Below are 13095 nucleotides of genomic sequence, written 5' to 3'. Positions count from 1 at the left end.
GAAGAAGAACACTAAAGCCTGGGTGAGCCTCCGTCAAGCTAAAACCCAAACAGCAACTCAACACGCAGCAAAATGGACAGTGTTTGCAGTGCTAAGAGCTGTGTGCTATCCAACTGCATTACTATTATAGCTAGTGTAAAATGGACAAATCCCACCTCTAAAAAGGATGCTCACAGGCTGACCTGTCTGCCGCAGGTTTCAAGCTACTTAAGAGCTTTTCATTACTGTTTGTTGTCTAAGAAATGACTTCTGAGGAAATAAACACACAAGAGATACAGTCGGGCAGCCAAAGAATAAAAAATTATGCATTCTCACAGTTTATGTGCTCCCACACAGAAAAGCCAGGGCAACGTATATCAGCAGACTCACATGGAACTGGAAGCACCTCCCTCCCACCCCCTGGGGGTTTTGCTACTCCCCAAGCCTATTTGGTGCAAAGATAATGCCTTCCATTTTATCCTGTCATCTCTTAGTAGTTTTCCTGAGTTTTCAGTCTACAACTTATTATATATTGGCATTCCCTTACAGCCTTCACTGCCACTTGACTGTTTTTGCAGGACCTGGGTTGGCATACATTTAAAACAAACTGGTTTCACAGTATTTAATCAGATATGTTCTGTTTAAAGCATTCTGTGTGGCTTTCAGCTTTTCCACTGGTTTGATCTAAATCATAAGGTAACAAGAACATATCTGGTGCTGGATGACTCAATAGCATTTTTGCTTCACCCCAAAATGTTTCCCTAAACCTTGGTGAAAGCACATGATCCTATTAGTATTGTTGGGCCTAAATAAGCACCTCTTGATGTCCAGTGGGCAATTTTCCTTTCCCCCAAAGGTGATTACAGCCACTAAATGCCCAAGGAAAGCCCAAGACCAAGTTCATGGTTCAACTATTTTCATCTCTCTGTTCCTCGCAGTGACACTTATCTTCCCTGACAGCCACTCCCATTGTGCTCTTTCCTCGGCCCAGCACAATGGACACATGCAGACACCAGCAGACAGGGAGGAAGTTTTCCATCCCATTGCTCCCCTGTGCGGAGGGACCAGGCTAAGGTTACATAAGCCCCTCCTGAGCGGTCAGGCCCGAGCGTTGGGGAGAAACGAATTTGGGGTTCGTGACGGAGTCACGGTCTGCAGGCCCCGACTGACCCTGCGCTCGTCATCCTGCCACGCCAAAGCGGGGCAGCTGGAAAGGAAGGGCCGCTTCCCGCGACCACCCAGTTCACACCAGTCCGGCAGGGTTCAAAGTGCGGCCGGACGTCGAACCTCGCTGTCCACACTAGATCGCGGGATCCTGGGCCCGGGCCCCGGCCTCAGGCTGCAGCTCACCGCCCCCCGGGCGCCGAGACACGCGCTTACCTGCCCGGGCCAGGGCCGGGGCCGGGGCCGGGGCCGGGGCCAGGGACCGGTGGTACAGCGGTCGACCGCGCTGCTCCAGCCGCGGGGAGCTGTCCGCCGCCGGCCGGTGCTGAAGGAGGTTTTCCTGCGCCGGGGCTGGGGCCGGGGCCGGGGCCGGGACCGGGGCCGGGGCCGGCGCCTCCGGGCGGCAGCGGCCCGTCGCCAGCGCCGCCCTCCAGGCTGGCCTCGTTGCCCATGGCGGGCAGGCGGGCGGGCGGGGTCGGGGTCGCGCTGCGCCCGGGCCGGCGGCTGCCTGGCAGTGCTCACACTCTCGGCGCCGCCGCCGCCGCCGCCGCCGCCGCCATCTCCCAGCTCGGCTCGCGCCGCCGCCTGCCGCTGCGCATGCGCGTCTCGCGGCCCCCGTCCCTGCATACGCCCCCTCCCCCCTGTGCGCGCTCCCGCCAGCCCGCTAGGACGTGTGTCCACGCGCCAGCCTCGGGGTCGCTGGAAAACGGCCGCCGGCGCCTGCGCATGCGCTGTCCAGGACCCACGCGGCTGTCGCGTGCTGAGAAGGAGCCGGGCGGGGCCCGGCGGGATCGCTGCGAGGGCCCTGTGAGGAGGGGCACCTGCCACTAGAAGCGGCCTCGGGGTCGTCGCGCTGATCCCTGCTTTGGAGCCGGGGGCGCTTTCCGCCTCGGTGAACTCGAGAGTAGCAACTCTCCTCCGGGTAACTGGAGTGCCACAGCGGGCAGACGTCGTGACGACAGGCCTCGGAGAGGAGAGGGGCCCAAGGATGGCTCAAAGGATGCATAGGAGTTGGGAAGGCAGAGGAACAAGTGTGTTCAGAGATGCGAAGTCGTAGAGGGAAGGAGAGGGAGGGTGCTTGGTGGTCGGGCCGGATTGTGAGGGTCTCTAAGGCCAGCTAGGGAGTGGAACCTTTATCCAGATGGTGATGGGAACCATCTGGGATTCACACTGAGGAACTGGAGTCTCAGGAAGTGCCCCGGGCACAGATGGAGGGTGTGACAGGGCTGCGTGAAGCCAGCTGGGAGGCCACCTCAGTCAGCCCTGGGAGAGTGACCTTGGGGAATGGAGAAGAGGAGTTTATGGTTCTCAGGCCTGGAGCTGTGGATCCCAGGACTGTCTCTCAGGATAATGTTGCCTCTGCATTATCCTGAGAGCTTTCCGAATTACTTCCCCGCTGCCTCACATTTACAACCGGTGTCTGCCCACTACTCAGGATTGTGTGCTTTGGTGGCTTCTCACACAAGCCTGTACTTTCCTATGGGAGAATATTTCCTAGGAAATGCAGCCTATATTCCAGTTCATCTCTGGCTTCATAAATCATGACTGTGTAGAAAGGCTTGAGTAACTTGAACCCATTTTACAAACCCATTTAATTCTCCTAATGTTGTGGAATATATCACATAGGGTGTAAGCAGTTCTTTTTTTGTTTGTTTTTTTTTTAGACGGAGTCTCGCTCTGTCGCCCAGGCTGGAGTGCAGTGGCCGGATCTCAGCTCACCGCAAGCTCCGCCTCCCGGGTTTACGCCATTCTCCTGCCTCAGCCTCCCGAGTAGCTGGGACTACAGGCGCCCGCCACCTCGCCCGGCTAGTTTTTTGTATTTTTTAGTAGAGACGGGGTTTCACCGGGTTAGCCGGGATGGTCTCGATCTCCTGACCTCGTGATCCGCCCGTCTCGGCTTCCCAAAGTGCTGGGATTACAGGCTTGAGCCACCGCTCCCGGCCGGGTGTAAGCAGTTCTAACTGAACCTAGAATAATCCAGGGATCCCAATGAATGCTGATAGCCAGCCTGCTGCGCAGACTGGTGGCTGTGTCAGTTCTGGTGAGGAGGAGCCAGGACCCTCCCTGGGCCTTCCCCTGTGCCCTCCAAGCTACTCCCCCTCCACTCCTGGCCTCTGGGATGGAGCAAGTAAGAGAAAGAGGAAATGCAGAGCCCCCACTTCCTGACACTTTCTCCTGACTTTATACCTCCCGTCTTTTGCGCTAAACTGCCTGGCCCCTCTGGGATGACCTAGGATAAAGAGAGCATCTCTTCCTGCAGATGATGGTCCTTGCCGTGTTTCCTCCTGTGCTGCAGGATGTTTGATACAGCTTCGTGAGTGGTGACTACATGTGCACATTTAGGCTCCAAAAGAGTCCACGTCTCAGCCCTGATAGGACCCTTGGCAACTGACTTAGGCTCACTGAGCCTCCATTTCCTATTCTGCAAAGTTAGAATCTTAGTAGCTCCTCGAATATGAGGGATTGTAAGGGTGAAGTGGCTGATGTAGATACTTAATTTTTTTCTTTTTTTTTTTTTTTTTTTTTTTTTTTTGAGACAGATTCTCGCTCTGTCACCCAGCACACAGGCTGGAGTTCAGTGGTGTGATCTCAGCTCACTGCAGCGTCCGTCTCCCTGGTTCAAATGATTCTCTTGCCTCAGCCTCCCTAGTAGCTGGGATTACAGGTGCCCACCAACACTCCTGGCTAGTTTTTGTATTTTTAGTAGAGACAGGATTTCACCATGTTGGCCAGACTGGTCTTGAACTCCTGACCTCTGGTGATCCACCCACCTTAGCCTCCCAAAGTGCTGGGATTATGAGCATGAGTCAGTGCACCCAGGCTGATGTAGGTACACCACCAGGACAAGTGACTGGCACATATATGACAACTCTGTTATTAGTTGTCTCCCTGGTGTTGGTCTGGGATGTGGCAGTCTTATGCCACATATTTCCTCCTGGGGAAGAATATGCTCACAAACATTATGGGCAGGCCAGTGGCCTGACCTTGTCCCAACCCAGGCTGTTATAGCTTCACAGACCCCAGTCAGTGTGGGTTGGGCTACTTGAAATGGGAGAAAGGATGTTTATTTTTTGTTTTTGTAGAAACCACAGGAGCTATGGCTTTCCACAGATTTAAATCAACATGCCTCTGGTTCCTGTGTGGTTAATTAGCTCTACCCAGCCTGAAGGCCTGGGGAGTTGCCCTCCTCAGAGTGGATTCCTGGCTGTTAGCAGACCTCCAGGGTCTCTGCTGCCTTGGTGACAAAGGGCACAGCACAGGGGACCCAGGAGGACCTGAAAATGTAGGTTAGAGGTGCCCCTCCTCTCCTCTCAAACTCTCCCAGTTCTGTTTCCTTTGAGGAGCATCCCCAGGAACATGCCTGCCCTGTGTTCATTCACCCCTAACATTCAGCCCAGGGACTCCTACGGACCATGGGATGGTGTTGGCCTCTGGTTATCTGGGGCTCTGATTCAATCTCCCATTTTCATTCACTGTCCCAGAGGCTATTTACCTCCTCTTGATCTAGACTGGGGCTCCTCAACAGCAGGACCTTGTCTGACTGGTCCTATCCCCTGGGCTGGCCTTCAGCAGGCCCTCTGAGGCTGATGGTTGTGTGGATTCTCCACGACGCTCTGAGCATTTCCCTCACCTGTGCCTCTAAGGGGTCCACCAATCACCAGGCTTAAAAACACCCAGAGAGATCTTTGGCTTTAGCTGCTGACCTAATAAGTAACAGGGAGAGTGCTGGGATTGCATTTGGTTTCTCCTCATGGAGGGGTTGTTGATGAGCTGTCTTCACTCATCCAGGAGAATTCACTAGGGTTGACTGTGCTTTATGACAAATGAATAAACAAACCTTTCAGTTTGTGCAAGCCAGCTGTGTGGTATGTCAAGTATCGCTTCCTCCTGGGTCCAACTGCTGCCCCACCAGGGACAGGATGGACCTAGAAACCCTGCAGGATTTTCCCAGTCCCCTAAGCTTCACTTGCTGAAATATCTTCCCACTTCAGCATAACATGTGACACATGGCAGCCATTTTGGAGATGGCCAGATGAGAGGACAATCAATCCACATGCCTAAATGGAACTGACGGACACCCCCCAGCTTGCTTCTCCAGCCTATGCTCTCAGACACCTGCAGAAGACCAGAGGGAAAATGGAATCAGAAAACAATAACAACAACAAAAAACCATCCAGGGCCATGCACAGTGGCTCACTCCTGTAATCCCAACACTTTGGGAGGCCAAGGCAGGTGGACTGCTTGAGCTCAGGAGTTTGAGACCAGCCTGGGCAACGTGGCTAAACCCTTTCTCTACTAAATACAAAAACTAGTTGGGTATGGTGGCATGCACCTGTAGTCCCAGCTACTTGGGAGGCTAAGGTGGGTAGATCACCTGAGCCTGGGAGGTCGAAGCTTCAGTGAGCTGTGATGGTGCCACTGCACTCCCACCTGGGTGACAGAGCAAGACCCTGTCTCAAAAAAACAAAACAAAATGAAACAAAAAAATTCAGGTGGGAAAAGGCCCAATCAGAGCCAGCCCACTGCTGGGATTAGTGGAAATGATTAGTCACCAGAAGGCAAATCGTGGAAGAATGAAGAGATGACAGGACCTTAGGAACTACACCCAGAGGCCAGCTGTGCCATGGGCAAAGCACCATGCAGGTCATCCCCAAGAAGGGGAGAACAGGTAGAGCTCAGACTCTTCCCTGCTTCCCCATAAGTCCAGTTCACCCTGGGCTGATCCTTTCAGCATGGCAGCCTCCATGGGGAGGCACCAGATCCAAAGATGAAGATGTCTATGGGGGTGAAGAAGAATGGCAAACTTTGCAGGCAAGAGTAGGTATTAGAGAGATCAGAGGAGGAAGACAATAGAGAAGGATGACACAGGATAGGCTACATCTAGAGGATATAGTGCCATGGACTTTGGACTATTCCAGAGAGGCTGAGAGAGCTGGCTCCTGTCTACAAGGCTCCTTGAACTCTGCACCCTTCTTTTTGCTAAAGTGCTGCTGAGGCCTGTCTCACTTCCCAATGAGAAGCGACTCAGGAAATTGGCTCCCTGCCCCGTTCCTTCTTTGGGAGAGAGAAACAGAACTGAAGAGGAAGGAAGGAAGCCCAAAGAAACAGAGGTTTTCTTTCCTGGCCGAGGTTTGTTGGCACTGCCCACTAACATAGAGAATAAGGCGGTTCCCTAAGCAAGCCTTAGGCTGGCATGAGGCTACAAACAAGTGATTGTATCTTCATTCTGCTCAGCAGCCCACCTGGGCTGGCCTGGACAACCTCATTGGTATACTGAGGTCTTAAGCTGGCCATGGCCCTTGGGAAAGCAGGAGAAAGGAATAAGCCTGGAAGATACAGAATTTGCTTGATGCCTTGCCTACATAATTCCTTTACTGTTGCAATTTGCAACTCTTTGCTTGCATTATGTGAAAAAAGTTGGTAAAAAATTGTCAGAAATGTTTACCACCAGCCTAACCCCACCACCCATGCATTGCTCCCGAGAAAGCTAATTAAGGCCCATTGCTATTAGAGTTACATGATTCTGAAGGTTTGTTATGACAAGAAAAAATAATGAAGACACGGTTCCTCCAAGTCGTAAGCATCCAAGTCAAAACATACTGCATCCCAGCCGAGTGTGGTGGCTCACGCCTGTAATCCCAGCATTTTGGGAGGCCAAGGCGGGCGGATCACGAGGTCAAGAGTTCAAGACCAGCCTGGCCAAGATGATGAAACCCCGTCTCTGCTAAAAATACAAAAATTAGCCAGGCACGGTGGCAGGCGCCTGTACTCCTAGCTACTCAGGAAGCTAAGGCCTGAGAATCACTTGAAACCGGGAGGCGGAGGTTGCAATGAGCTGAGATCACACCACTGCACTGTACCTTGGGCGACAGAGCAAGACTCTATCTCAAAAAAAAAAAAAAAAAAAATCCTGCATCCCTTGTCCCTTTGTGTTCCCCCAGACAAGCCTCTGGGCTGGCTTTGCCTGTCTCATGCATGCATGCGCTCATCCCCCTTCAGCCGGCGCATACCTGACTCCTACATAATGCCAGGCCCAGAGAAGACTGTGAGACCTGCCCTTGAGGAGCTCTGTTTGCAGGAAGACAGCGATAGGCACACAAATTGTTTCCAATAAACTATAGAAAATGTCACCAGAATCTCTATTGTGATCCTGTCCCCATCTATCTCTGTTTCGTAGATTGGGGGAGAACAGGCCCGGGCGGAAAGTCATGCACTTATGTCCTCTCCTGACCAGCCCAGATGTCCCACCCCAGACAACAGCAGTTCAGGCATGACTCTGACTGCTCATGGGAAGGGGCAGCTTGCTCAGCCCCTCTATCAGACTCAGTTCTGCATGTCTTTAGGGAAGTCTCTCAGAGAGGTCCCTACCTCCTGACTCCTCTGTGGTTCTTCTACTGCAAATCCAAGGACATTTCTGAGAATCACCCTTTACCATCAGGAATCTCAGGCCATGGGACATAGCCACTCTCTCCACTGAGCTCTATCTCTGTCCTAATCAGAATGGATTGTAGTAGGGGCTTGTTTGTTCTATCATCTTTACCAAGTGCCCAGGGAGCTCCCAGAAGCCACTGGAAAAGCTTCTGCCTTCCAGGAAAGATAGACAGAATGGGGTAGGGAGTGAGTCTCTGATAGTGAAGCAAGAGCCTTGTGGCAAGGAGAAAGGTCCATAGGGCCAGGCATGGTGGCTCATGCCTGTAATTCCAGCACTTTGGGAGGCTGAGGTAGGCAAATGGCTTGAGCCCAGGAGTTCAAGACCAGCCTAACAACATGGTGAAACCCATCTCTACAAAAAATACAAAATTAGCCAGGTGTGGTGGCATAAGCCTGTAGTCACAGCTACTCAGGAGGCTGAGGCAGGAGGATCACTTGAGACCGGCAGGCAGAGGTTGCAGCAAGCTGAGATCATGCCACTGCACTCCAGCTTGGGCAATAGGGCGAGACTGTCTCACAAACAAAAAATTGGCACTTTTTGAGCTCTAGGATGAGGACAGCACTGTGCCAGGCCCCCAGGATACAGCAGAAGCCAAGACTGCTAAACCCTTCTGGCCTCACTGAGCTTGTGATTTCAAAGTCTGGCCTTTGCCTGTCTGCTGCTCAAACCAGGCCCTGAACCTGGAGGACTTGACTTCTGGCCCTCAATACAGGACCACTGCCCTGTCCTGTAGTGGTGGGTGTGGTCACAGCATCACCAGGCCAGGCCATGAGCACTAAAGTCATACTCAGGCATCAGGGTTGTCTGAGGAGAACCCCTCTTGGCTCCTCCAGGTTCTGGGCTGGGTGGTAGCAGGTATCAGTCAGGTAGCCACATCTGGGTTACGACAGCTATGTATGTATTATTAACCCCTCCAGCTGGAAGGCCTGGAATGGACATCAGCTTTCTGAGAAAGCAGTCTTTCTGACAATGAGCTGACAGTGCAGACTGAGAATTCCTATTAAGGCTGGACAAAGGACATCATCTGCTACCAAGAGAACAAGAAAGGCCACATATTCAGCTGAGATTCCAACCAGGCCCACCTTCCATCTCCAGCTCTGCTCCAAGGATCTTCTTGGGGCTCACAGGGTTGACACATCCCTCTCCTAGCCCTGCATGATCACGAGCCTCTCTGAGGAGGATGGAGTTCCAGGAGTAAGCTCATGTGCTGCCTGAACCCAGGACAGGGTTTGGGGCACAGTGATTGCTGAGTCAGAGCCACTGTGGTCACACTCAGTACCTCTTCAACCTCTCATATGCATTCTAATCATTACATTAGACACAGGAAGGCAGAGTTGCCCCCTGCCCCAAGCATACCATGTGCTCCTCAAAGAAGCACAGGAATACACATCTTCAGCATCCCCCCAGGAAACTGTTAGGAAGATGCATAGGAAGAGAGCAAAAGACAGGAGGCAACTAAACAGCCAAACAGGTTTATTTACAGAAATAAGCCTGCAAGGGGTCCCAGTCAGGAGTCTGCCTGGCAGTCAGCATCTGGCTCTGATCATGACAAGCTGAGGCTTTTGTAACAAAGTTTCTGTTGGGGAGGGGTTGGGGAAGTGCTGGCTGGCTGGGACTGTTGTGGACTTTTCCAGCTGGGGGTAGATGTAGTTAGGGCCCTTATGCTCTGTTGAAGCTATAGGCAGGGTTGACATTTGCTTTGTTTCTGAGAACACAGTAGCCAAGGTTGTAAAATGGCATAACTATTGTTAGTCCTCATATTCTCCCCCTCTTTGTTTTAATTATCTCTTTGGATAGGGTTTTTAGCAGAGGGGCAGCTACTCGTTCTGACTGCTTCCTGCTGGTTTAGGGGTGATGGTGTCGGGGGAGGTAGCCTTCCTCTGGTGATGAAGTCATTCGTTGTTGGTGTGGCAGGAATGCCACCTTTATATGTCCCATTGTGGTGGCCCGAGCAATTGAAGTAACTGTTTCTAGCCGGGCGCTGTGGCTCAAGCCTGTAATCCCAGCACTTTGGGAGGCCCAGACGGGCGGATCACGAGGTCAGGAGATCGAGACCATCCTGGCTAAAGCGGTGAAACCCTGTCTCTACTAAAAAATACAAAAAAAAAAAACTAGCCGGGCGAGGTGGCGGGCGCCTGTAGTCCCAGCTACTCGGGAGGCTGAGGCAGGAGAATGGCGTAAACCCGGGAGGCGGAGCTTGCAGTGAGCGGAGATCCCACCACTGCACTCCAGCCTGGGCGACAGAGCGAGAGTCCGTCTCAAAAAAAAAAAAAAAAAAAAATGGCCGGGCGCGGTGGCTCAAGCCTGTAATCCCAGCACTTTGGGAGGCCGAGGCGGGCGGATCACAAGGTCAGGAGATCGAGACCACAGTGAAACCCCGTCTCTACTAAAAATACAAAAAATTAGCCGGGCGAGGTGGCGGGCGCCTGTAGTCCCAGCTACTCAGGAGGCTGAGGCAGGAGAATGGCGGGAACCCGGGAGGCGGAGCTTGCAGTGAGCCGAGATCGCGCCACTGCACTCCAGCCTGGGCAACAGCGTGAGACTCCGTCTCAAAAAAAAAAAAAAAAAAAGAAGTAACTGTTTCTAAAATGAACTTTTGAAAACAATTTAGCAGCCGGGCATGGTGGCTCACGCCTGTGATCCCAGCACTTTGGGAGGCTGAGGTGGGCGGATCACGAGGTCAGGAGATTGAGACCATCCTGGCTAACACGGTGAAACTCCATCTCTACTAAAAATACAAAAAATTAGCCGGGCGTGGTGGCAGTCGCCTGTAGTCCCAGCTACTCGGGAGGCTGAGGCAGGAGAATGGCATGAACCCCAAAGGCGGAGCTTGCAGTGAGCCGAGATCGAGCCACCGCACTCCAGCCCAGGCGACAGAGCAAGACTCTGTATCAAAAAAAAAAAAAGAAAGAAAGAAAAAAAAAGAAAACAGTTTAGCAAGCAGGGTAAAAACAATGAAAGGGCTGACCAAAAGGAGTACCCAAGGGATGAAAGAACCGAAAAAGTTATTGGCGGGTTGTTTGGGTAGATGTTCTGCAATCTAGGTTTGGATATTCCTTCTTTTACCAAGCTAGATTTGTTTGTAAAGAAACAGCAGACGGGCGGATCACGAGGTCAGGAGATCGAGACCATCCTGGCTAACACGGTGAAACCCCGTCTCTGCTAAAAAATACAAAAAAAAAAAAAAACTAGCCGGGCGAGGTGGTGGGCGCCTGTAGTCCCAGCTACTCGGGAGGCTGAGGCAGGAGAATGGCGTGAACCCGGGAGGCGGAGCTTGCAGTGAGCTGAGATCCGGTCACTGCACTCCAGCCTGGGCGGCAGAGCCAGACTCTGTCTCAAAAAAAAAAAAAAAAAAAAAAAAAAAGAAACAGCATTCTTGGCCGGGCGCGGTGGCTCAAGCCTGTAATCCCAGCACTTTGGGAGGCCGAGACGGGCGGATCACGAGGTCAGGAGATCGAGACCATCCTGGCTAACACGGTGAAACCCCATCTCTACTAAAAAATACAAAAAACTAGCCGGGCGAAGTGGCGGGCGCCTGTGGTCCCAGCTACTCGGGAGGCTGAGGCAGGAGAATGGCGTAAACCCGGGAGGTGGAGCTTGCAGTGAGCTGAGATCCGGCCACTGCACTCCAGCCTGGGCGACAGAGCCAGACTCAGTCTCAAAAAAAAAAAAAAAAAAAAAAAAAAAAAAAACAGCATTCTTGGCTGGGCACTGTGGCTCATGCCTGTAATCCCAGCATTTTGGGAGGCCGAGGCAGGCGGATCACCTGAGGTCAGGAGTTTGAGAGCAGCCTGACCAATATGGAGAACCCCTGTCTCGACTAAAAATACAAAATTAGCCCAGTGTGGTGGCACATGCCTGTACTCCCAGCTATTTGGGAGGCTGAGGCAGGAGAATCGCTTGAACCCAGGAGGCAGAGGTTGCAGTGAGCCAAGATCATGCTCTTGCACTCCAGCCTGGGCAACAAGAGTGAAAGTTCATCTCAAAAAGAAAGCAAGAAAGAAAGAGAGAGAGAGAGAAAGAAAGAAAGAAAAGAAAGAAACAGTATTCTTCTTGCAGGAAGAGGCATAGACCTCCCTTTTTTGCAGTGAGGATGTCTAGTCCCCTATGGTTTTGAAGTACTACTGCTGCAAGGGAGTTTATTTGATCTTATATATGATCCAGTTGAGTTGCTATTTCCATTAGTCCCTCCTTTAGTTGGGTAGACAGGGGAACTGAAAAAGCTATAAACTTGCGGAACTAAAGCCTATTGCAGAAGAGATTCCGAGAGCAGCGAGGATTGGAATTAGCTGGATTGCCCTTTTTATTTTGGTGCACGCACACGTGTGTGTGTATGTGTGTGTGTGTGTGTGGTGGGAGGAGAAATTCTTGGTCCTTTGTGGCAACAGACGAGGGAGGCGTAACTAAGCCAAAGTGCAAGTTCCAGTCCAATTAGCAGACAGGCAGCTGTAGAAATTATGTCAACATAAGAAGAAATAAGGGCTGGAGGGGGCTAGACAGGCAGCAACATCTGCTTAAAATAACAGGTGGTAGTTTGAGGCATCCCGACCTGATCCTCCTTCCCGTTCAAATGACACAAAGGAGGAAGCTAGGTGGGCATCGGTTAATAGTTGGAGAAGGGGGTAATGAGTTACCAAAGGTATTTCTGAGAATAGTTTGTGTTCAGATGAATCGAGAAAGAATCGGGTTGGACCCGGAAGGGGAAGAAGTTGGCATTTGGATTTTTCATGTCTACCATAGATATTGAATAAAGGCAATGTATTAGCTGGCCCTCACCCACTGCAAAAATCTGACCCTTGAGGCTGAGTGCAGTGGCTTGCGCCTGTAATCCCAGCAATTTGGGAGACCGAGGTGGGTGGATCACTTGAGGTCAGGAGTTCAAAACCAGCCTAGCCAACATGGTGAAACCCCGTCTCTACTAAAAATACAAAAATTAACCAGGAGTGGTAGTGGGTGCCTGTAATACTGGTTACTTGGGAGGCTGAGGCAGGAGAATTGCTTGAACCTGGGAGGCGGAGGTTGCAGTGAGCCAAGATTGTGCCACTGCACTCCAGTCTGGGCAACAGAGAAAGACTCCATCTCCAAAAAAAAAAAAAAAAAATCTGACCCTTGGTTACATTCATAAGCGTTATTATATGTAGGGAGAGAAAATCTGAAGGGGTAAGGGGGAGTGGCTATGGCTGATGAGTTGGGTCACTGATGAGAATGGGTCACTTCCTCCTGTTGTAGAGGAATAACTAGACTCTGTTGTGTGAGAGAGAGAAAGAAAGAGGGAGGTTACAGTCCGAGCATTTTAAAGACCCTACTGGAACTCCGTTTAAGAAGCAGGTGAGGCCGGGCGCAGTGGCTCAAGCCTGTAATCCCAGCACTTTGGGAGGCCCAGACGGGCGGATCACGAGGTCAGGAGATCGAGACCATCCTGGCTAACACAGTGAAACCCCGTCTCTACTAAAAAATACAAAAAGCTAGCCGGGCGAGGTGGCGGGCGCCTGTAGTCCCAGCTACTCGGGAGGCTGAGG

General features: G+C 51.9%; 1 protein-coding gene across 2 annotated transcripts in view; it reads right to left on the bottom strand.

Annotated features, from left to right (window-relative positions):
* The window catches only part of BSN (bassoon presynaptic cytomatrix protein), a 115972-nt gene extending 114377 nt beyond the window's left edge, over window positions 1-1595 (bottom strand). For both annotated transcript variants that reach the window (XM_050780596.1, XM_050780597.1), the window contains exon 1: window positions 1360-1595. In XM_050780596.1, coding sequence (XP_050636553.1) covers window positions 1360-1595 — 236 coding nt within the window. The remainder of the gene's footprint in view (window positions 1-1359) is intronic.
* Window positions 1596-13095: the final 11500 nt, after the last annotated feature.

Source organism: Macaca thibetana, chromosome 2, assembly GCF_024542745.1.
Source record: "Macaca thibetana thibetana isolate TM-01 chromosome 2, ASM2454274v1, whole genome shotgun sequence".
Classification (NCBI taxonomy): domain Eukaryota; kingdom Metazoa; phylum Chordata; class Mammalia; order Primates; family Cercopithecidae; genus Macaca; species Macaca thibetana.
The sequence above is the reverse complement of the archived record's forward strand: the minus strand, read 5'-3'. Positions and strand labels throughout refer to the sequence as shown.